Source organism: Leopardus geoffroyi, chromosome C3 (genome assembly GCF_018350155.1).
Source record: "Leopardus geoffroyi isolate Oge1 chromosome C3, O.geoffroyi_Oge1_pat1.0, whole genome shotgun sequence".
In the NCBI taxonomy this organism is placed as follows: Eukaryota; Metazoa; Chordata; class Mammalia; order Carnivora; family Felidae; genus Leopardus; species Leopardus geoffroyi.
Window position 1 is genome coordinate 37,110,146 of NC_059338.1, and position 23,608 is coordinate 37,133,753.

Sequence of the window (23,608 nt, forward strand, 5' to 3'; positions counted from 1 at the left end):
GGGCATGGAAGGTGGGCACGCAGGGAGGGGTGACCAGGGCAAATGCTAGCGGTGCTGGAACTGGGTCCTTGGGAGGATCAAAAGCCTACCCGAATGTTAAAAAGTCACAGGAAAGCAATTCGGCTCTGAAACTGACAATTGAGTTTGAAACCCTTCAGAAAAGGCCCTGTTTGTTTGTTTCTTTGTATTACTTTTATTTTATTTTGAGAGGAGATAGTGAGAAAGTGGGGTGGGTCAGAGAGAGAGTGGGACAGAAACCCAAGCAGGCTCCATACTGCCAGCACAGAGCCCAATGTGGGGCTCAAACTTAAGAACCGCAAGATCATGACCTGAGCCAAAGTCAAGAGACGCTTAAACCGACTGAGCCACCCAGGCACCCCAAGGCCCTGTTTATCCAAACACAGGCTAAGTTTAGCAGGCCCTAGGGGTCAGAGCAACACTGAAATTTCCAGCTGTTTCACTTTTCCCTATTGTGTACTCTTAGAAGGACCACTCATAATGGTAACCTATAGTAGCAAAACATAATTCTGCCGTATACATGATTGTCTGCTTCTAAAATCACCAAGCATTTCTAGACCCAAACTAATTAGAAAGAACTCATTCAGTCATTCATGCAACTTTTGGCAGGCACTGTTCTAGAAGCTGAGGTATGGTAGGGGGACAATAGACATGATGTAGTGAGAGACAGAGACCCCAGTGACTATAACATATCAGGGCTGAGTGCCTAATTCTAACATGACAGGACAGCATAGCATGTAGGAGGGGTGTCCAGTTCAAACTCATGGGGTGAGGAAAGGCTTTCAAGGAGATGTGATGTCTGAGCTGAGAACAGTTAACCAGCATAAAGATGTAGTACAGAGATGAGTCCAGGGAGGGGAAACAGCACATACAAAGGCCCTGAGGCACTGCATATGACCCTTTAGCAAGACTAACTCTACAGGTGAGTGTTGCCAGTATACCTTGTAATCCTTTGAGGAAAGTGTCTGGTCTCCTCATTCAGCTGCAAACTCACCTAAGCATCTTGCATACTCTGTACACTGAGTGGGCGGCACCAACTTGCTGAATCAATATTTAAAGACCTGGATTCATGACGCCGTTGGGAGCCACGCTGAGGGTGCTGAGAGAGGTGCCAGAACATGGGGTGCGGTGAGGGCTAGCCCCCTCAGCCCACCCTACTGTCTATATTCCTCCTGTCTGGAGTATCAGGAGGTCCTCTGCCCTCAAGCCATTTCAAGACCAGAGGTGTCTTGTCACTCACTTCATCAGGATGGTGACTGGCATTGCCGTCTCCCGCCCTAGGAATAATTCTGCTTATGAGACATGGAAGACAGGCTGGACAAATACTTCCAGGCAAGCTCTGAGCAGACTGTGTGCACACCACTGAACTGTACGGCCCAAGAGGACGAGGACGAGGACAAGGGCAGTTCTCAGAGGTCCTAGATTCATCATATAAGGCAGCCATGTGACCTCTGGGTCCCCTGTTTGGTCCTCAAACATCTTGAAGACACAAAGAGAAATTGCCGAGCCCTGCCCCCTGGTGCTGCCCTCAGCGTGTTTTCCAAGCATTTTATGATCCTCTCTCAACACAAGCCTCAGGGCCAGACAGGTCAGACTGCCCGACTAGGAGCTTGAGGGGGCTCCTGCCACCTCTTTTGCTCACTCTCTGCCTTCCGGCCACACTGCGGCTCTTATGGTCCCTCCATGTCTGGCTCCCTGCCCACCTTAGGGCCTTGCCAGCACCACCTCAGACCTCCACCGTGCTCCCTAGTCTGGATAACTCCTGCTCAAGCTTCCAAACACTCCCCAACCTCCTCCCTGACCATGGTCAGAGCGGCTCCCTATCATGTGTACTCTCTGTACTCTGGAAACATTCTTCCTACCTGGAATCACCACATCCCCAGCAATGGCTCTGGCACACAGCAGGCACTCAACAGCTGTTGGGTACATACATAAACCAATGGCACTGGGCACCTTACTAAACTCCACCCAGTCTCAACTTACCCAGCTAAAAAATGTGGATAATAATACCCACCTCATAGGGTTGTTGGGTGGTTTACATGTAATTAATGTGAACAAAGCCCTAGCCTGTGCTTGGAACACAGTAGGTGCTCAGTAAATAGCAGACACAATAAAAGAAGAGTTTTCTTAATGGCCCCAAGAAGCAAATTCCACAGGGATCACCAGGCCCATTTTAAAGAGAGGAAAGTGAGCTCCGGAGAGGTTAAATAATTGCCTGTGACTCCACAGGCTTTTCCCAAGCTGCCATGTGGTCTCCACGCTAGGAGGGTCTCCACAATGCTCCCAGTGGGCTGTCCTCTGCATTCCGTCCTTCAAACAGCCCTGTTTTCCAGTCAACAATTAAGGGGATCCACCTTGATCAGGCACCACGCAAGGTGATGGGAAAAAGGATATAACAAAGACAGCTTTGACTTTAAGGAGCTATGGCCTACGAATCTAAGTGTTCTCCAAAACCAGTTCTGTCCTCTTATGGTAATGGAAGCCATGACTGGTAGCTGGGCACAAACATGACCAGAATTAAAAGCTGCACTGCATCTAGGTGTGGACATTTGTCCAAGTTCTGGTTAAACCTCTGGGGTTGCAGAGAGGATGTGTGCAACATCTAGGGTCTTCCCTTCCCCTCTCCTCCCTTCCTCGTGGCTGGAACAAGGATGTGAGCTCTCTTGGACCAGGAGGCCACGGTGACAACCCAGTTAAGATGAAGCAACAGGCAAGAAGGAAGCAGGGTGCCCAACACCATGAGGTTGACATGCTAGCCCTTCTATACTGGACTGCTGAATGAGAGAAAGACAAGTTTCTGTCTTGTCTAAGCTTCTGTTACCTTGGGTTTTTCTGTTGGAGCAGCTAAACCCACATCCTAGCCAATTCAGGAGTCCATGACACCGTCCAGTGGGGCAGTACAATGTGTTGAGCTTTATGGGGAAGGTATATCCACACCTGCTTTCTCCACCTGCTGCAGGGAAAAGCATGGGCTTCCATGTGTCTGAAGGATTGGGCAGTAACATGACAATGGAGCTCTGGAAGCACATTCAGGGCAAAAGCTCCAATGACTTCAGCTAAATACCTTGGTGATACCCACCCACTTCCCAGACCAGCCCTGACTGTGTGGCCAGCGGGCCAGGATCTGCTGAAAACTCACCGTGTACCAGGCCAGACACCAGTCAGGGATGCTGCCACGGGCACCCCCCATGTGTCTTACTCCAAAGATGATGAAGTATAGATTTTCCAGCTTATTTTGGAATACTTAATCCTCCCACGTGTATCTATGGTTATTTCCCTTGGGTCATCAGAGACCACAGGGAAGACTAGATAAGTAAAGTTTTGGTACCTTGGAAACACTGCCTTCTTTTATCTGTAATGAAGCCACAATGCCCTTCTTTTTGCTCTTACTGAAAAAACAAATGCTCCTGGCAGTCTGTGACCTCTGCTTCATCTGCAACAGTTTAGAGAAGTGAGAAGGAACATCAAATACAAACAGGCATAGTGGAAACCTCGTCAATTTGCTTTCCCGTCCAAGTTGTGAAAATATACTACTAGGAATAAAGCCTTAACTTTAAGTGCTAGGTCTTATCTGATTGTGGTGTGGGGTTGGGTGCTGAGCCAACACATTCTATTGGATTTCTTTTGCCAACAAAGAAAGCAGGGCCTGGAGATGTTCAGGAGGCCTAGGCTCCAGGTAGAAGCACGCACGTCACCCCATTCTCAGAGGTGCATCTCATTCTAGAAAGGTTTGGTCTCATTTTAGGTGTTGTCAGGAGAGCTCAGAGATGTTGAAGGATCATTTGCCTTCTTATGAAGTTAGTACAAAGGACAGCAATCATTATGCTCTTCAGCAAACCATCTCTGTATCAGAGACAGGATGCTGGTGTGGATCAGCCATATAACCTGGTCAACGGAACCCACACAGGAACTGTGGCAGTTCAATGTCACATGCCAGATCCAATGTGAACTGTCTCTGACTCTCTCTCCCAGGCAGCTATTAGATTGGGAGTGCCCAAAAATGGGGTTACACCTTAGCCCCATCTTACTCCAGATGGTGTCTCTTTGCACACAATCCAATCCAGTGCAACAATCTGAGCCCTACCTATCATGGACCAGGCAGTGTCCCAGTGATGAAGAGGGTGTTATAACAAGGAAAAGACATGGTCTCTACAAGGGGCTTGGACTGTGAGGAGACAACACCCACAAGTGTGTAACAGTGAAGTATAACAGATAAACACATAATACCAAGACTGTTACACCTATCAGAATGGCTAAAATTAACAACTCGGACAACAACAGATGTTGGCGAGGATGTGGAGAAAGGGGAACCCTTTTGCACTGCTGGTGGGAATGCAAACTGGTGCTGCCAGTCTGGAAAAAAGTATGGAGGCTCCTCAAAAAATTAATAATAGAACTACCCTCTGACTTAGCAACTGCACTGCTGGGCATTTATCCAAAGGATACAAAAATGCTAATTCGAAGGGCAAATGCACCCCAATGTTTATAGCGGCACTATCAACAATAGCCAAAGTATGGAAAGAGCCCAAATGTCCATCGACTGATGAATGGATAAAGAAGATGTGGTATATATATATACATTTGAATATTACTCAGTGATCAAAAAGAATGAAATCCTGGGGCACCTGGTGGCTCAGTTGGTTGAGCACTAGACTTGGGCTCAGGTCATGATCTCACAGTTCGTGAGTTCGAGCCTCGCACAGGGCTCACTGCTGTCAGCGTGGAGCCTGCTTTGGGTCCTCTGTTCTCTCCCTTTGCCCCTCCCCCACTCACACACACATGCATGCATTCTCGCGCACTCTCTCTCCCAAAAATAAACATTTTTAAAAAAGAACAAAATCTTGCCATTTGCAACAACATGGATGGAACTAGAATGTATTATGCTAAGTGAAACAAGTCAGTCAGAGAAAGACAAATAGAAGATCTCACTTATATGTGGCATTTAAGAAACAACAGATAAACATAGGGGAAGTGAAGGAAAAATAATATAAAAACAGAGAAGGAAGCAAACCATAAGAAATTCTTAAATACAGAGAACAAACTGAGGGTTGCTGAATGGGAGGTGGATAGGGGGATGGGCTAGATGGGTGATGGGCATTAAGGAAGGTACTTGCTGGGATGAGCACTGGGTGTTATTTGTAGGTGATGAATCACTAAATTCTGCTCCTGAACCCATTATTACATGATATGTTAACTAACTTGCATTTAAATAAAAAAAAATAAAATAAAATAAAAATAAAATAATTACATTAAAAAAACATAATTCCAACATATGTCGGAGGTTATCTTAGACAAGACCATGGAGATCTCATGGAGAAAACTGAGAAAGGATCTGGCCTTCTACGGTGAGGCAAGAGAATTGAGACACAGGAATGAGATGGGCAATTTTTCTAAATGGGAAGCTGGATGGCTGGAAATGCAGTTAGCTGGTCTGGGCTATGTTTTCCTTTCTTTTATGGCTCAATTTCTTGATAATGTTATTTATACTGTCTCTACACTCCTCCTTCCATAAAGGCAACTCCAGATACATCCCACTCTTGGCCTCTCTCTTTTCCTCCTCTGAGTGATGGGTTTGGAAGGAGAATATGCACGTGGGTAGCCCGTTGGTCTCTTCAAGATCTGCCTGCCTTCTCTGCGCCTCCAGGCCGTGAGATTTGCCAGGCAGACCCTCATGGGGGTAGGCTTGTGCTGATCAGCACCAGGGTAGGCCTAATTCTGGGGTGTACTATTGGGAAGCCTTCTTGGACACAGATACAAAGCATATTCTCTGATATTAGCTTAATCAGGAAAAAAAAAAGTGATACTTGGACTGGTGTCTATCTTACTTGCTGTGTCTCTCTTGGTTCAGAACTCTGGAAGATCTTTGCAATTTATGAAGCATCCTGGAACTAACAGCCATCTCTCTCCATTCCTCAAGCTACTCTAATCTTGCTTCTGACCCCAAACCCTGCTAATGATACTCGCGCCATAGTCAATAATAGCTCTTTTCCTGATACATCTAACAGATGTATTTTAGTCCTCAACGTATTCTAGTTCTTGGATTCTAGTATATATTTAAGTTGTCTAGCATTTTTTATGTTTGAAATCAGACTGTGTCTTATAATCAATGACATATCACCATTTAATTGCCAGCATTATGTCCTAGTGGGCCATAAAATATTGGCATGTCTTACAATCCATAGCATCTTCCAGTAAGTGAAATTTGGTTCTGTATCAGTTGAAAATGTTCCTTCCCTCTCTCCCTGTCTTTTGTGATATCCCACCCTCCCCTGTTGGCCATCCATCTCAGGTTCCTCTACATGTCCCAGATAAACTAGCATTCCTTGGGGCTCTGCTCTAGACCTCGTTGCTTCTTTTTTTTTTTTTTTTTTAACGTTATTTATTTATTTAGAGAGGGAGAGAGAAAAGCATGAGCACGCAGGGTTATGAGAAGGAGAAAGAGAATCTGCACCACCAGTGAAGAGCCCAATACAGGGCTCGAACCCACAAACCTAGACCTCACTGCTTCTTACCCTCCTATTTCTCCTTGGGTTTTTCTCAGTCTTCCCCCAGCTTTAACTGTCACCTGGATCATGATGGTCCTCATGTTCATACCTCAAGCCTAGGTCTCTCTTCTGAGTCTAGAAACTCACAATGGACTCATTCACTTACTTCAAACCCGCAAATCCCCAAATGGAACTGGTCCCACTCCCAGGTAAGCCTGCCCACCCTCCAGTGTTCCCCATTCAGACAACAAAATTGTCCGAGTCATTCTGGACTTAACCCTTTTGCTCTTCTCCGATTCCAATAAAGGACCAAGCTCTGATAATTTTAACCATCAAATACCTCCTAAATTTGTCTACTTCCTTTCTACTGACATTAAGTCTTCAAGCTACTCTCATCTCTTAGCATTGTCCTTGGTGGTCTTCCTGCCCTCTATCCACAGGATCCAGGATAACCTTTCTAAACACAAATGTCACTCTTCTGCTTTTAAGGCTTTGAAGATGCCATCCCCTCTGCCTCGAAGACTTTCTCTTTAATCCCTTATCCCAAACCCCACCACCACTGCTCCATGTGGTAGAATTCAGTCCCTCATACAAATCTCAGCTCAGATACCATCTCTGCTGGGAAGCTTCCTTGATTTCTCTTGGCCAAGCTGGATTAGATGCTTATTTTATAAGCTTCCATAGCATCCTGTTCTTACTCCTATTACAACCCTTGGCATACTATATTATAAAACTACATATTTACTTGTCTGTCTCTGTGATAAGACCATTAGCTCTATCCCAGGTGTATCTGTCTGGTTCACCATTGTATCTTCAATCCCTAGACTACACCTGGCATGTTTATGGAATGAATAAATCAACACATCAGTGAAAAGACGGGTCTGAGTGGAACATGGTAAGGTGGGCCAGGGTGTAAAAGACTCAGACTGTCTTAGGATGGAGGCTTTGAGGAGAAGATTGGTCCCCAGCCTGAGTGCAAGAACCCAGGTGTCCCGGGTAGCTATATTGTCAGCCCGGCTCAAGAAGGAATTTGTTGACCTGTTCAGAAATAGTCCCGTAATTCACTCTGATCCAGCTTAAGGCTAAGCTGAAAAATTTATAGGCGAATTTAAAATGAAGATGTAAAGATGATGAACGTTAGAAATTACTCCATCGTACAAAGGCTCTGCTTAAAGGAATTAAAATTCCACTCAAATGTGGGTCACCAGCCTTCCTTGTAGAGACTATACTAAACATGAGCAAATGATGCTGGCATCTCTGTTTGAACAGGGCTCACTCACCACTGGTTAAATTAAAGCAATGGCTTGGAAACATCATGACACTCTCCTTATATTCTCCACAACTGCAATTAGATAAAATTAAATTAGCTGAACGTCTCTCTACTAAGTAAACAGATCACAAATCTTTCACTGGAGGCAGGTGATAATTTTCCAAGATCACTACAGATAAGAATTGCAAATTGACTTGATTTTTTTCCCCTTCTTGTTTATAAAAGACTATATGTGCACTGCAGCAGCTGACTGAAATGTACTGAAAAATAGAAAATATTGGCTCTTAAGGCCACCACCTAGAAAACTTTAATGAACATTTTGGTACACTTTCCATCTTCCTTCTGTTTACAAATGCATTTTTATGTAGTTGAGGTTACTGCACATACAGTTACACACTCTGTTTTTCCTCCACTTAACATTATATTTAAGACATTTTGCATGCTGATAAAACTATACCATCATCATAACAACAGCCTTGATTTACCATATTTTTTTTTTAATTTAGCCAGTCCCCTCTGTCTGGACACTAAAGTTATAAGAATTGCCTTTAGAAAGATCTATTAACTCTCCTAACTACCAGTGTCTTCAGAGAAGGCAAACCAATTTTTGAAGTTGCTTAAATAAAAACAGAATTAGGAAGTAGAACCTGGTACCCACCCCCACCCTGTCTCAATCAAGTAATGTGTGCATTACCTGACACAAATGTTTTGCATTTCTGAAGTTCTAGATTATTCATACGATAGCTTCTTGCTGGGAGTGTGGATTTAATATAATTGCTTTGGCTGATGGAACAGCTATATGAATATTAATGCTTGGTTGGAGTGTTCAGAGAGACACTTCAGTGTAGCCTCCTCCCCTTGTGCTGAGCATGAGCAAAAGATATTATTATATGGTGTGCGGTTGTAATATTCACCCGGCCCCTACACCAGGTCCCCAGGGTGGTGTGGAGCAATGCACTGCAGAGATGGTAGCACAGGAAGTGGGGGGCCTCCCCCCCATCTCCTCCAGCTCACAAGCATCCCAGGAAGCATCTCCATGAAGGATTTAGCCCCTCCATCTCTAAAATAATGAGGGTTTTACATGAAGCTGTTGTTCTTTTTTAAAATCCTTATTAGATAGCCACTCTGTCTTCAATGTCTAGCCATCCTCCTTTTCAAGAAGCGTTTGGGGGAGGGGTTGGGTAGTACCCACTAGATAAATGTCATTTTTTTTCTCTGACCGCATCAGTAAATAACGGAAGAAATGCTGTCAAGACTTCTTTCTGAAAAAAAGTTTTATTCTTTCAAATTGCATCCTAATAGCCAAAAGGATATATGGAATAATGCTTTCTCAAGATCTACCTTAAATTAAAAAAAAAATTTTCCCCAATTTTGAAAGTAGCATATGCTCTTTTAAAGAATACTTGAAAGAGGGGCGCCTGGGTGGCTCGGTTGGTTGAGAGTCCAGCTTCGGCTCAGGTCATGATCTTGCCATTCTGAGTTCAAGCCCCACGTCGGGCTCTGTGCTGATAGCTCAGAGCCTGGAGCCTGCTTCGAATTCTGTGTCACCCTCTCTCTCTGCCCCTCCCCGACTCATGCTGTCTCAAAAATGAATGTTAAAAAAAATTTTAAAAAGAAGACTTGAAAGACACATGCATATATGCAGAAAATGAAAATCTCTTATAGCCTCACAGACTAAAGACATCAACTATGACATGTGAGTAGAGATGTTTGCGGGCTTTTATCTACAAATGTTTTCCCCCACATAGCTGAGATCATATTGCATTTAAAAATTATATTTTACTTACTTTGCTTATCATAAGGATTTCTAATACCACTTAAAATTCCTTGTGAACATTTTGAATAGCTACACTCCCATTTCTTTTTTTTTTTTTAACAGGATTTTTTTTTCAATGTTTATTTATTTTTGGGACAGAGAGAGACAGAGCATGAACAGGGGAGGGGCAGAGAGAGAGGGAGACACAGAATCGAAAGCAGGCTCCAGGCTCTGAGCCATCAGTCCAGAGCCCGACGCGGGGCTCGAACTCACGGACCGTGAGATCGTGACCTGGCTGAAGTCGGACGCTCAACCGACTGCGCCACCCAGGCGCCCCTCCCATTTCTTTTAAAATGCTCTGCTATACTTGGTCATTTATAAAAATGCTCTCAGGGCACCTGGGTGGCTCAGTCAGTTGAGCATCTGACTTCACCTCGGGTCATGATCTCACAGTTCATAAGTTCGAGCCCCACATTGGGCTCTGTGCTGACAGCTCGGAGCCTGGAGCCTGCTTCAGATTCTGTGTCTCCCTCTCTCTCTGCCCCTCTCCCATTCACACTCCGTCTTTCTCTCTTCCTCAAAAATAAATAAACATTAAAAAATGCTCTCTTTTGTTTATTTTAGTTTATTTTTCCTGTCTCTTTTGTTTATTTTTCCTATTTCCTATTCCTTCCCCTGAACCCTAAATCTCTGTCTAGAGCCCTGGCTTCTTTTCCTGGTTTCAGACCCACCTTTCCGAATAGCTGTTGAATACTCCAGTTGGTCTTTAAATGGGACAAATCAAAACCAAGCACATCACCTTTCTTGTGTCTTCCTCCTGACTTAATCTCCTCTGTTCCGGTGCTTCCTTCTCCCCACTCACTGTCAGAATCCCCTCCCTCACCTCCCTCTGGCTGTTCCCTGCATCCTATTCTATACAACCTTTCAGACTCTTCCTTCCAGAATGTCTCATCAATCTGCCCTTCCCATCAAAGGTTGCTAGATTTAGCAAAATAAAAACACAAGACACCCTATTAAAGTCTGAATTGCAGATAAATGGATAATTTTTTAGCATAAGTACATCCCATTCAATGTTTGAGAAATACACAAAAAATTACTCGTCTATATAAAATCCAAGTTTGATTGGATGTCTTGTATTTGATTTGGCAACCTTACTTTTGACTCAGTTTCTATTACCCATACCTTAACACCTCTCATCTCTACTTGTAAGCCACAGTCACCCAATGCCCTCCCTGTCTCTTTGTCTAGTTCATTAATCTGTACAAATCACAGCTCCAATGGTGTCATACTTTACCTATTGCCTTCAGTTATTCCCCACTGACATTTAGAAATGTCCACTCTGATCTGCCTCTCCAGCCCCATGTCCCACTGCTGCCCCTCAGGGCTCTCAGCTCCCACTCAAATGCTGGTCCTGTGGTTATAAAATATACTCTCCACTTCCTGAGGCCTCAACTCACGCCATTCTTTCCATCTAGAATGTTCTACCTCATATGTCCAAATCCTGACTCCACCTTCACAGAACCATCATCCTAAATTGGGCCCTCCTCCCCTTGAATACAGATCATAAGATGTTTATTCTACCATTTTGGCAAGTCAAAAATAGTTGAACATTGGCAATTTCATATGCTTTAGGCTAATATAATAAAAGGCCCCTGCCATGTGCTTCCCTGCCTTACTACTTTCTACAATGTCATCCTCTGATCACATTCTACCAAAAACATCAAGCAGTGACTGCCTAAAGCAATGTTTCTCATGGTACCGGTCTTCTAACCATATGCAATGGAACCACCCAGGCGAGAGAGGGCTTGTGAACAATGCAGATTCCAAGACTCCATCCTAGAGCTGGGGAGGGGACAGGGAACCTTCATTGAGCACCAGAGTTCCAGCTGAGTCTTGTGTTCACTAAAGTTGAGAACCACTGGCCACATGTAAATTCTCCTCATTCTCCTCTCTTCACACTGGTCCCTGAATATGCCTACATATATCCCCACCTCCAGTGACTCTCTAGACTTATGCTACTCTTCCCACTTCAAGCCACAGCCTACAAACACTCCTACTAGTCCTTTCAAGCCTAGTCAACTCCTGCCTCCTCCATGAATATGTACCTGTGTTACTTACTGTCACTAATCATGCATTTGTCTCCCAAGTAGAACAGAACATTCAACCAAGACAAGGATTTTCTCTACACCACCCATCTTGCAAAGAGACTAACACCCTGTTATGCTGTGATAGTTGCTAACTAAATAGATGCCACATTAATAGTCAACCAAGTTCAGTGGACACAAAGAAACTAAGCAAAGATGAGTGTCTTCTAAACTAGGAATCATGAGAAGGGGTGTTCATTAAAAAAAAAAGATTGCATCATGAAAAAGCATTTACAACTTTATGTGCACATTTAAGGAGAATCTACATGTTCTAATTCAATAGCGACAGGACCACAAGTAGCAAGTTAACTCAGAGTGTCTGATGAGCCATGGCCTGTCAATCTTCCCCATGGCTGCTCCCCTTCCTTGGGCAGGCTCTGACCCATCCAGAAGTCGAAAAGAGTTTCTACTAGTTGAGAGCCATGCCTAGATCTATTCTAAAAGGTACTATAAACTCAGTGAAATAAACCCTTCATCTTTCATCCTCCTCTGGCTCTGCTGCCTGTCCATGCAGTGCCAGAACCGATTCCCTCCCACCACCTCCCACAGCCCGGAGGCCATCCCTTCCCTAATATCTCTGGGCTCTGGCTCTTCTCCACATCTCCCTTCTACCACCATACGTAGGCCCTCATCGTTTCTCCCCCAAGTGTCCTAGCTAACCTCCATGCCTCTGTATTTGTGGAACCCAAATCTTTATGGAAACTCTTTCTGAGCTCTTCAACCCCACAAGATAAAATCCAGACCCTTATTCTGGACCATGGGACCCTTCACATCCCACTCTCTAACTGCCTTTCAGTTCAGTTCAATTCAACTCAACTCAGCTCAATTCAATTCAATTCCACAAACAGCCCTTGGTACCTTCCATATGCTGAGCCAAGCTACAGATATGACATCAAAGGATATCAGCTCACAAGAAGGACAAATGAGTAAACATGCAATTGATGCAGTGTGATGGGAATAGGAGAAGCACAGGAGGCCTTGGAGACTTTATCAATTAGTGGTGGAACTCCTGCAGGGAATTAGTGCAGAACCAGGACTATAGCTAAATCTCCAGTTCCAGGGTTCTCTTCCCAACTCAGTGCAGTCTGGCCAAAGAGATTCTGTCTTGCCCAGGAGAATGAAAAACCACCAAACCAAAACAAAACGAAGAGACACGAGATGATCCATGGTTAAAATACAAATTAAGTATTAAAATGCAAAACCCATAGAAGTTACTGTAGGGACACTAAATCACAGTGAAACAAAATCATTTAAACATTGCATTTTAAGATGGAAACACAGGGAGATGGATCACACTCAAGCAGAGCCCTGATGAAAGACTATGACTCATCTCCTTTGGTCAAGTAACACGGATCGGAGATAACAACTTCCCTGCAGGTGCTTGGGCATTTCCACCGCTTGGGCTGGGGCAAAATGGTTACCTATACCTTTCTATCCTGATATCTATGAAAAATGAGATGAAAATTACTTTAAAAATATAATGAATAAAATGTACATGTGAAAAGCTTGAATTTATTTCAGAGAATGAAGAAAGTAAATTTGAGAACACATTTATGATTTCCAAGAGAATTCTGAGAGAAGAGTGGGAAGGTGTCCTCTCAAACGTAAGGCAGAGAACCTCAGAGGAAAAGGAGATTCTAAGACATTATCCAGTATATTCTCTGCCCACAGGGGACGGCAAGCCTTTCAATCCACAAGAGCTATTGTCTACGTTTGTGTTTTTAAACTGCAGGCTTTGGAGTCAGTTAAGAAAGCAATTCAGTGAGTCATGACGTCAATTTCCTTTTAAATGAAAGAGAATGGAATCTAATAGAAAACACCAGGTTGCATCTCATGCAGCAAGAGTAAGCACTGAGCTTGATGTATAACTGTGTGTGTGTGTGTGTGTGTGTTCGCTGATGACACAATACACCATTTCATATGGTGAGTTGAACCAAGAAAGTCTGACGAACACTCTTCTAGAAAACTCTTCTAGGGTTCTGTATTTAGCACATACTAAACATACTCAGGGATACAGACCCTTTTCCTCATTCTCATGCTAAAATTAAACAGAGAATATTAGAGCTGGAAGGAAGAAACAAATTAACAGCATGCAAATGAGTGAACTGATAACAAGACAGTAGAGACAACTGAATGAGACAGAGGAGCTTTGGGCTTTTTCTAAAGCCTTCCGCTCCATGATAACTAAGGATTCCTGGCTATTTCTTTTCCTTGTGGGAGCACTAGATACGGTACCTGCGCAATAATTACTTGTCCAGTGATCCTTTAGAAGTGGTAACACTTATCAAGCAGCGTGACTGTTGCCTTTTCAATAATGTCAGTCTCCTGCATTTATAGAAGCTCCTTGAAGGCTGGGCTAATGTGTGGTCCACTGATAACCCCAATTCTATGACAGTGTCTGGTAAGTAGTAGGTGTTCAATAAATTGTGGTTGGATTGAACTAAAATGCATCCAAAGGCAATCAAGATCTGGTTCTAGTAACCATTTGTCACCTGAACCCCCTTTGCAAGAAAAAATCAAGTTCAGTAAATTGAGCAAAAGATATCCTAATTGGGAAAAAACAACAATAACAACAAAACTCTGAACTTAAGTTTGCAGGGAGCAAATCACTCTTGGCCCAGAGGTCAAGTAAGTTCAAAGGACTTGTCTCATGCCCTTGTATTAGAATAAGAGCCACTTGAAATATTACAGGCTTTTTAGGATGTCAAGCTTGGACCTACTTTTTGGATCTAATCTAGCCCCTGGGGACACAAAGAAGAAGCTTCTTCTAGTCTGGACAGCTTCAGGGCAACAACCACTCTGAATCTGAAGCTGCTGGGTTATTGCAGAGGTCCTGTCCACATTGCTAACTGAAACAGGCAGGATGTCCAGAGGGCCGGAGACAGAGGGCTGAATTTGGAGAAGCTGTCAACTGACCAAGTAAGTCAACAGTGGAGCAAGGCCTGGTTTGCTTCCCTACAAGAATCCCCGGCTGAGGAGAACTGAGACCAAGCAGGGAAGTATTCATTTGTCTTCCTCAACCCTCCGGTAGATCTTGTCTTATCTCCATGCCTCAGTGTCCAACCCCAACTCCGAATATGCAGCTGTTTGAGCTCATTAAGGATGCTCTGCTTATGAGGATGCAAGGGGGATGGTGCTAGTCACCAGCATAGACTCCTTGGAAAGGCATATGGTGAGTTCTCACTGAGGGGGATCAGTGAAAGATGCCCTTAACTGAAGGATCAATTCAAATTCAAATTCAATTCCAGTTACAACTCAAAGGAGAGCTCACTAGCCACTACTCTTCTTCTCAGCCAGGTGAATATCTCAACAGTGATTTCCAATAGAAAGTCCTCTCTATCCAGGACACAGATGAGTATTAAAAGAAGGGATAAATGGCCTCTCCCTGCTGCACTCCCAGAAGCAGTGGCCTTACCCTTTGTGTCTTCTGTTCCTATCCGCAGTAAAATCTCAGCTTTCTGTGGATGAGGAAGGCAAGGAACAGAATAACCCTGTCTGCAGAGCAGGAATCCAGACCTTTATTTTAGCAAAAAAACCAGTTACAACTTTCACCCCACACCCGGTCTCTATCCCAGGCTCCCTCTGACCATCTGCCATTTCATGCTGAAGGAATATAAATCATCCTTGGGTTAACCTGAGCAGAATGTAATCAAGAGGGCAAGTTGGCTTGCGGCCAGAGGAGCAAGAGGAAGGCTGCATATCATGTACTCCAAAATCAAGCAGGAACAAAGTTTGAGCCATATATATATATATATATATATATATATATATATATATATATATTCTTAGATACTTAGTTTGTATTCTTAGTTTGAATCTCACGTCTAACATCCATGTAACCTAACCTCTCCCTGCCTCAGTTTCCTAAGAAATCATATGTAAAGGATTAAAGATGTCCACAATTCCTAGCAGTATCTGGCAATCTACATAAATTATTGTGAGGATTACAGTATTGCCAAATGGATCAGAGTACAGGTTTTGGGCTCAGAGGGACTCCAGGATGCTGGCTCCATGGACCTCATCCACTGTGAGGCCTTGGGAAAGTTCCCTAACCTCTCGGAGTTTTCACTGGCTCATCTACAAAATGGGGATAATGGGGCGCCTTGGGGGCTCAGTTGGTTAAGCGTCTGATTCTTGATCTCAGCTCAGGTCGTGATCTCACAGTTCGTGGGATTGAGTCCCTAGTTTGGCTGTGCACTGACAGAGTGGAGCCTGCTTCGGATTTTCTCTCTCAAATAAATAAACATGTTTTAAAAATGGGTATAATAAAATCACTTTGTAGGGTTACCATAAGGCTAAAATGAGAATACATATGTAAAATGCCTGCACAGACTAGATGACAGTAAATGATGGCTATTACTATGATGGCTTGTCCCTTCAGAGAGGTGGACATGTCCCCAGTAAAGAGCTGTTGTGTAGCTACCTCAGGCAATCAGATGAATCCTTCAAAGGCCACTGATGCTCAAAATGCCAAAATACCAACATGCCGCCCTATGGCCCCATTCCTCCTCCCACATCCCCTAGTACAGTGGGTGGCACACAGGCTTCCTTGTCACCCAAGTGAGAAATCCCGCAGTCCCCATCCACTCTTCTCTCTCCCCCCACAGCAAACCCACCATCTGTTGATTCTACTTCTTAAATGAGTCAACTCCATTTGCTTCTCTGCACGTGCCCTCCACTACGTCAGTTCAGGGCCCCATCAACCTGCCCCTGGATAGCATGTCTCCAACCTCATCTTGCTGCCCCAGCCATCCCCCTTCAGTCACTCCCCAAGCAGCAATGACAGCCATCTTTCTACAGTTCAAATACAACTGTGCCTCTCTCCTGCTTTAAACCCCTTCACTGGCTCCCTGAAATAAAGCCCAAGTCCCTTAACGTGGCTTCCAGAGCCTGCCATGATCTGCCCAGGGCTTAGCTCCCTCCCGGCCTCATCTCTCCCTGTGGGCCTTCTTGTTTTGTGTGCTCCAGCCATGCTGAAGGGGAAACACTGGCAATTCTACAAATGAATCATGCTCTCTCTCAACAGGGATGCTCTCTCTCTCTCAATACAGCATGAGTTTTCCCCTCTGCTTAGGACACTCCTTTGTCCCTTCTCCTCTCCAGTCTTTAGGTTTCAGCTTAGGTATCATTTCTTCCAGAAAGTCTTACTGACACTGGAACACTGAGTTGGATACCTCTTGCACTGTATGCAGGTATCTGCTCATTTGTGCATCTCCTCTAGTAGCCTGGGAGCCCCTTGAAGACAAAACCCATTTTTGTCATTGAAATACTCCAAGTGCCTAAGACAGCAGCTGGCACAAAACAGGCACTGAAATATTTGTTTGTAGGATAGACGCTAGCAACTGACCTTGCTCTGAGGAGCAGTCTCTCCCTGGTTGAAGGTAGCAGTGGCACTGAGCTTTCCGGTAGCTTAAGCCCACCCTGGGCACCAGAGGTATATGTCCAGCAAAAGCAACACACTTACCTAGAATAGCCACCACCTCATCATCCTGGATCACCTCCAGGGAGCCGGAGACCACGAAGCAGAGGCTGTCAACACTCTCTCCTGCATGGTAGATAAGGTCCCCTGGGGCGCAGTGCACTGTCTGAAACTCCATGGCCAGTGCCCGCAAGCAGCCATCACTGGCCAACCGGAAAGCTGGGTGCTCCTTGAACACCTTGCGATTCAGGTGCACGCAGATGTCAGCTCTCATGTCCTTGGGGCAGATCTGCAGAACCTGGCCGGGCACAGGAACAAACAGAGTCAGGGTCCTCACTGTGGTCTCCATCCCGTTGCCCCTCAGGACTCCAGGGGCGGAAGTAACCCCCACCGGGCTAGACTGCCCTCTTCAATGCACTGGTGGACAGGACAGCCACAGTCCCTATGCTCATGGAGCTTACATTCTTGTGGGAGAGATAAGCAGTGACCACAAAAATCCGTGCTAAATGCTCAGAAGAAGGGCTGGAGAGTCAGGGCTAGGAGTACATGGGACTCTCTCTCTCTCTCTTTTTTTTTTTTTTTTAATTTAATTTTATTTAATTTTATTTAGAAACATTTTTTAATGTTTATTTATTTTTGAGAGAGAGAGACAGAGTGTGAGTGGGAGAGGGGCAGAGAGAGAGAGGGAGAAACAGAATTCAAAGCAGGCTCCAGGCTCCGAGCTGTCAGCACAGAGCCTGACACAGGGCTCGAACTCATAGACCGCGAGATCATGACCTGAGCCGAAGTCAGATACTTAACTGACTGAACCACCCAGGCACCCCTATATGGGACTCTTTAGATCCATATTTGGGGAAGGCTTCTCTGAGGAGGGGGCATTTAAGCTGATACCTGCAATATATGTCAGAGGGAACCATGTGAAAGACAACATTTCAGCAGAAAGGCAAAGGCTATGAGGGGACCCAAGCAATAACCGATGTGAAAGATGTGAAAATGTGAAAGGGGGGCAACTGGTAGGAGATGAGATTTTGGGAGAATGCCAAGCATGCATGAAGAGACTTTAGATTATGAAAAGCCTTTGATTTCATTCTGAGTGTGATGGGGACACACTGGAGGATTATTATGACACGCGGGGAAGTGACAAGATGGAACTACATTTTCAGATGGAGACAGAGGGCCCTGACCAAGGGGTGGCAAGGACGGAGTTATGGAATTGAGTTAGGCCACTGCTGCAAGCATCCTGGTGAGAAGTGAGAGGAAGCATCCGTGAGAAGTGAGGAGACCCGAACTGGCGTGCTAGCTGGGAAGCCAGTGAGCAGTGGTCTAATTCAGAATGTATTTTTTTTTTTATTTTTTTTAACATTTATTTTTGAGACAGAGAGAGACAGAGCATGAACAGGGGAGGGGCAGAGAGAGAGGGAGACACAGAATCTGAAACAGGCTCCAGGCTCTGAGCTGTCAGCACAGAGCCCGACGCGGGGCTCGAACTCACGGACCGCGAGACCATGACCTGAGCCAAAGTCGGACGCTTAACCGACCGAGCCACCCAGGCGCCCCCAGAATGTATTTTGGAGACAGAACTGACACTACTGATGGACTAAATATGGGTGTGGCTTAGAGAAATAAAGTAATAATCAGTGAGCACTTAATGCGTGCCAGGCATTGCTAAGTGCTTTAAAGTCACTCATTCGTTTCATACTTATTTATTGAGCACTTATTATATGCCAAGAACCATTCTAGGCTCTGAGGATGTAGTGGTGTACAATACAGACAAAAATCCTTGCCCTTGTGTAACTTACCACCTGGTGAGAAGAGACAAATAATAACCAAATAAGTAAAATCCAGCAACGATTTTACATTTTTAAGTGCTACATGCACTTAGTAGCTAATTTAATCCTCACATAACCCTATGATGTGAATGCAAGTATTATATCATCATACAGACAAGGAAACTGAGGCACAGGGGAGATAAATAATCTCCCCAAAGTTACATAGTTGGAAAATGGCAGAGCTGGGCTCTCTAACTAGGTAGTCTGAGTCCACAGCCTAGTTTAGATACTAACCACTCCTTATATTGCGTAGCTGCCCAAACTAAATGCACTTGTAATTTGACTCTTAGCATCTAGAAAGTCAAGACAAAAGGGGAACTATAAGAGGTCATATGGGTCTTCTCTTTCGAGAAAGGAAAATTTTTCAGCCTTTTCTAGGGGGAGAAATAGTTCCCTGGACCAAATTTTGTAAGTAACCACTGCATGGCCCCTTACATAGCAAGCATTAAGTAACACAATAGGATGCCTTCAAATGGACTTTTCCAGAAAAATTTAGGAGTGTTCTTTTTTTTTTTTTTTTTTTTTTCTTTAGGAGTGTTCTTAAAATAATCCTTTCTCCCATCCTAGCCTAGTGAACAAAGCTGGGGGCATAAAATCAAACACGTTCAGTGAAGACATTCCCTTGGGGTACCTGCACCCCTCCCTGCTTCCCTGCTTTCTCTGCACCCATGTGCCTCTGTGGCTGGCGCTCCCCTTGGAATCTGGAAATTTCTCAGCCTCCTTCAAAACTCTGTCCAAGTCTCACCATGCCCATGACAATTTTGCTCATACCCCATCCTGTCAGGTGCCCCTGCACTCTGCATGGAAGTGAGGCAGTGGACAGAGGAGGTCAAACAGTTGAAATCACAGCTCCTTCCCCTCCAAGTGACCTAACTGGTCTACCCTTCAGTTTCTCCCATAAAATGCATATTGGCTTGTGAGGATGAAATGAAATTACATCTTCTGGTACATTTCCCCAGGGATAGTGCAGGACCCAGGAAGGGACTCCATACATGCTCTGTGCACCTCTTCCTTCTTGCTGTTGGGTGGCTGGATGCTGAGAAAGTAAGCAGGATCTCTGAGACAGGGACAGAGCACAGACTGAGGCAGAGGAAAATTCAGACTGCCAAGGCTTAGAATGAACGCTTGCTAAGTATTTCCCTCCTTGAGGCTCATTAAAAACAAGACTCCTGTTAAATGCAGATTTAATTTGGATCCTCTTTTCCCCAAGCAGAACACCAGGGAGTGAAGAACACTTGCATGTCATGTCAAAACTGTGCTCAGGAGTTCAAAGCCAAGATTTATTCTCCAGGTGACTTCACCTGTAAATATTTGGTTTCCCCTGGGCTGGGCTTTGCTGGCAGAGGCTGCAAGTGAAAGAGGCCTTGGAATGGAGACAATGTTTTATTCATGATGACTGCTCCCGGAGCCACTGGAAAGCACGTGTGAGGAGGAGAGGGAGCCCAGGAGTAGAGAAATCCGGACAGTCGTGGCCATCAGGTATCTCCATCATTCTTCTGTTGGTTCTACACTGGGCAGGTTAGAGGGGTCCTAAATACTCCTCTCTGAGCTGAATGCTTCTCAGCTGGAGACCCCTTCCTGGGCACCTTCCTTTCTGTTTGGTCCTTAGGACACACCATCCCTGCTGGTTCCTGAGGGTCTCAAAGGCCAATGGGAAATGTCGCCACGGAGGTTCATGGGACCTCCCCAGGCTGGACAGGACAGATACATGGTTGAGAGAACAGACTTTAAGGTCAGGCAGACCTGGATTCAATTCCTGACTTTAACATTTACTATTTGTGTGAACTTGAAGCAATACTTAGCTTCTTTTCCCAAGTCTTCATTTTTTTTTTTTAATTTTTTTTTTTCAACGTTTATTTATTTTTGGGACAGAGAGAGACAGAGCATGAACGGGGGAGGGGCAGAGAGAGAGGGAGACACAGAATCGGAAACAGGCTCCAGGCTCTGAGCCATCAACCCAGAGCCTGACGCGGGGCTCGAACTCACGGACCGCGAGATCGTGACCTGGCCGAAGTCGGACGCTTAACCGACTGCGCCACCCAGGCGCCCCTCAAGTCTTCATTTTTGAACATGAGTACGGAATTCTGAAGATTCCATGAGCTGGTGTGTGGAAAGTCCTGGTACAATGCCTGACACACACAAGTGCTCAGTGCATGTGAGCTCACGTTTCTGATTTTGTTACCACAGCAGAGCAACAGGTCAGCCTGAGAGAGCCTCTGAAGTCCAGAAGGTCATAGCCAAAGGGGCCTTAGAGGTTGGCCTTAGTATTAAAAGGCATCTAGTTTCATGTGTTACAGACATGGAAACTGAAGCTCAGAGGGACAGGCGACATGTTCACGGTCACCAGCTAATTACTGATCAAACTAGAGGAGCCCAGCACTGCCACCCTCCCACCCCCCACCCCCACATACCCCTAGACTTCTGTGGTCATCACTGACCATTCTGACTCAGGATGGAGGGGAGGGGAACCAGGGACAGGCTTAGGACCACAAGACCGGACCCCTCCCCAACAGTCGTCCACCAAAAGCCCCCACCAGGAAGAGGGGGTACCCAGGCCAGGCTGGCTCTGCAGTGAGTTGCCACAGTATTCCCTCTTCACCTAGAGCAGGACCTGCTGCAAATCCCAAAGCCCGCCAGGAAAGGGAGATGGCAGGGAGGGGCAGGGCAAATGCTGACTAGGCGCCATCTCCCATGGGTAGCCACCCAGCCCAGCCCTGCAGTCGGGTGGGGAAGGGCTTCTTTCCAGACAACCAGATTTACAAAGCCATCCTGGCCCCTGGGAAAGGAGCCCCAGGGCTGAGAGATCAAAGTTCCTTTCTGCTCCATCAGCTGCCAGGCACCCACAGAACCTACGTGCCTCGTTGAATGAGGCAAAAACAACAGGCGCAGTTAGGGCAGGTGGTTGGCAAAGCCAGAGACTAAGACCCGCCCGGCTGATTCTCTGCCTAGGTGAGAAATGAGGGCAACTCCATCTGGACTCATCTTCTTATCCTTCTTCCCTCCAGTACAGTTTTAAATTAAAAAAAAAAAAAAAAAGTAATAGTAGGAAAAGCTTCCAAGTCAGACAAAAACTGGATTCAAATTCTGACTTTGCCATTGTTAACTCTACGACCAGAGACAGTTAACAAAACTAATTGGGCCTCTGTGTCCTTATCTCTTGGGTAGAAATAACAGTAGGTCCCTCCCAGAGTTGCTGTAGAGCATAACTGACTCATGAATGCAGGGCCAGGCACATGGAAACCGTGGTAAATACTTGTTTGTTTGTTTTTTAATGTTTATTTATTTTTGAGAGAGAGAGAGAGAGACAGACAGACAGACAGAGCGTGAGTGGGGGAGGGGCAGAGAGAGAGGGAGACAGAATCCGAAGCAGGCTCCAGGCTCTGAGCTGTCAGCACAGAGCCTGATGCAGGGCTCGAACTCACAAGCTGTGAGATCGTGACCTGAGCTGAAGTTGGACACTCAAGCGACTGAGCCACCCAGGCACCCCTCTTTTTTTTTTTCTTAAAGGTAGGATTCCCTCCCAGCACAGAGCCCAACATGGGGCTTAAACTCATGACCCTGAGATCAAGGCCTGACCTGAGATCAAAAGTCAGATGCTTAGTCATCCGACTTAGGCTCAGGTTATGATCTCATGGTTCGTAGGTTTGAGCCCCACGTCAGGCTCTGTGCTGCCAGCTAAGAGCCTGGAGCCTGCTTCAGATTCTGTCTCCCTCTCTCTCTGCCCCTCCCCTGCTCATGCCCTGTCTCTCAAAAATGAATAAATGTTAAAAAAGATAATAAAAACAAACAAAAAGAGTCGAATGCTTAACTAACTGAACTACCCAGGCGCCCCATTAAGTATCTGTTCTTAATGTGTGTTCAAGGCATGGTAGCTGGTGCTATGGTGGTATGCTTATTATGTTGCTGTTGTGATTATGGCAGATCTTCAACAAAACCGAACGATCATTCCTTTTAAATTGGAATCCGTTCAATTGAGTTCAAGGTTTCCTTTCAAACGGTCAACTCTCAACTAACTATGCTAACGGAGGAAGAGCAGAAGCAAGGATAGCTGATCCAAAGCCAGTTGAATTTGGCTTTGAATGTGTTATATTTCTGCAACAGCATTATATTTCTGTTTTTCTTATTCTAACAATGAAAGGAATCAGAATTCCCCAAGCCCTTAGAGATTGGCAGTAAAAAGAGAAGTGTGGTTGAAAACACTGAGAAGCAGAGAAAAATGGACATAGGATTACATTTTTGCTTATAGAAAATATACACAGGAGATAATTCCTAAATGAATAGAAACCCACCATACCTTTTCTGTATTCTTCCCAGCCACCAAATTTTCTTCACTTTATTGAAATACATCTAGAATCATGCAACTCGTAGAGAAAAATAGGGATTTACTGCTGTTTCCATTTTCCAGATAGGAAAACAGATACCTTAGCCTTAGAGAGATGTCCGATGTTCTGCTCAAGCCAACGACGACTAAGGCGCAAGCCCTTCGTAAGTATTCCCCAGACTCATCTGATGAATAGGATCACCTGGGCACTTGTTAAAGATGCAGATTTCTCCTCAAACCTTCCCCTCCACCAAATTCTGATTTCATACATCTGGGATAGAGGCTGGGAATCTGTTTTTAATGACCACGAATCACAGGATTCTCATCAGAGCTGAGACTGCAGTGAAGCAACAGTCTCAAGCTAAA

General features: G+C 45.0%; 1 protein-coding gene across 4 annotated transcripts in view; it reads right to left on the reverse strand.

Annotated features, from left to right (window-relative positions):
* KCNH1 (potassium voltage-gated channel subfamily H member 1) overlaps window positions 1-23,608 on the reverse strand; it is a 381,062-nt gene that overhangs the window by 93,074 nt on the left and 264,380 nt on the right. For all 4 annotated transcript variants that reach the window (XM_045452431.1, XM_045452432.1, XM_045452433.1 and 1 more), the window contains one exon: window positions 17,138-17,390. In XM_045452431.1, the coding sequence (XP_045308387.1) occupies window positions 17,138-17,390 (253 nt within the window). The remainder of the gene's footprint in view (window positions 1-17,137; window positions 17,391-23,608) is intronic.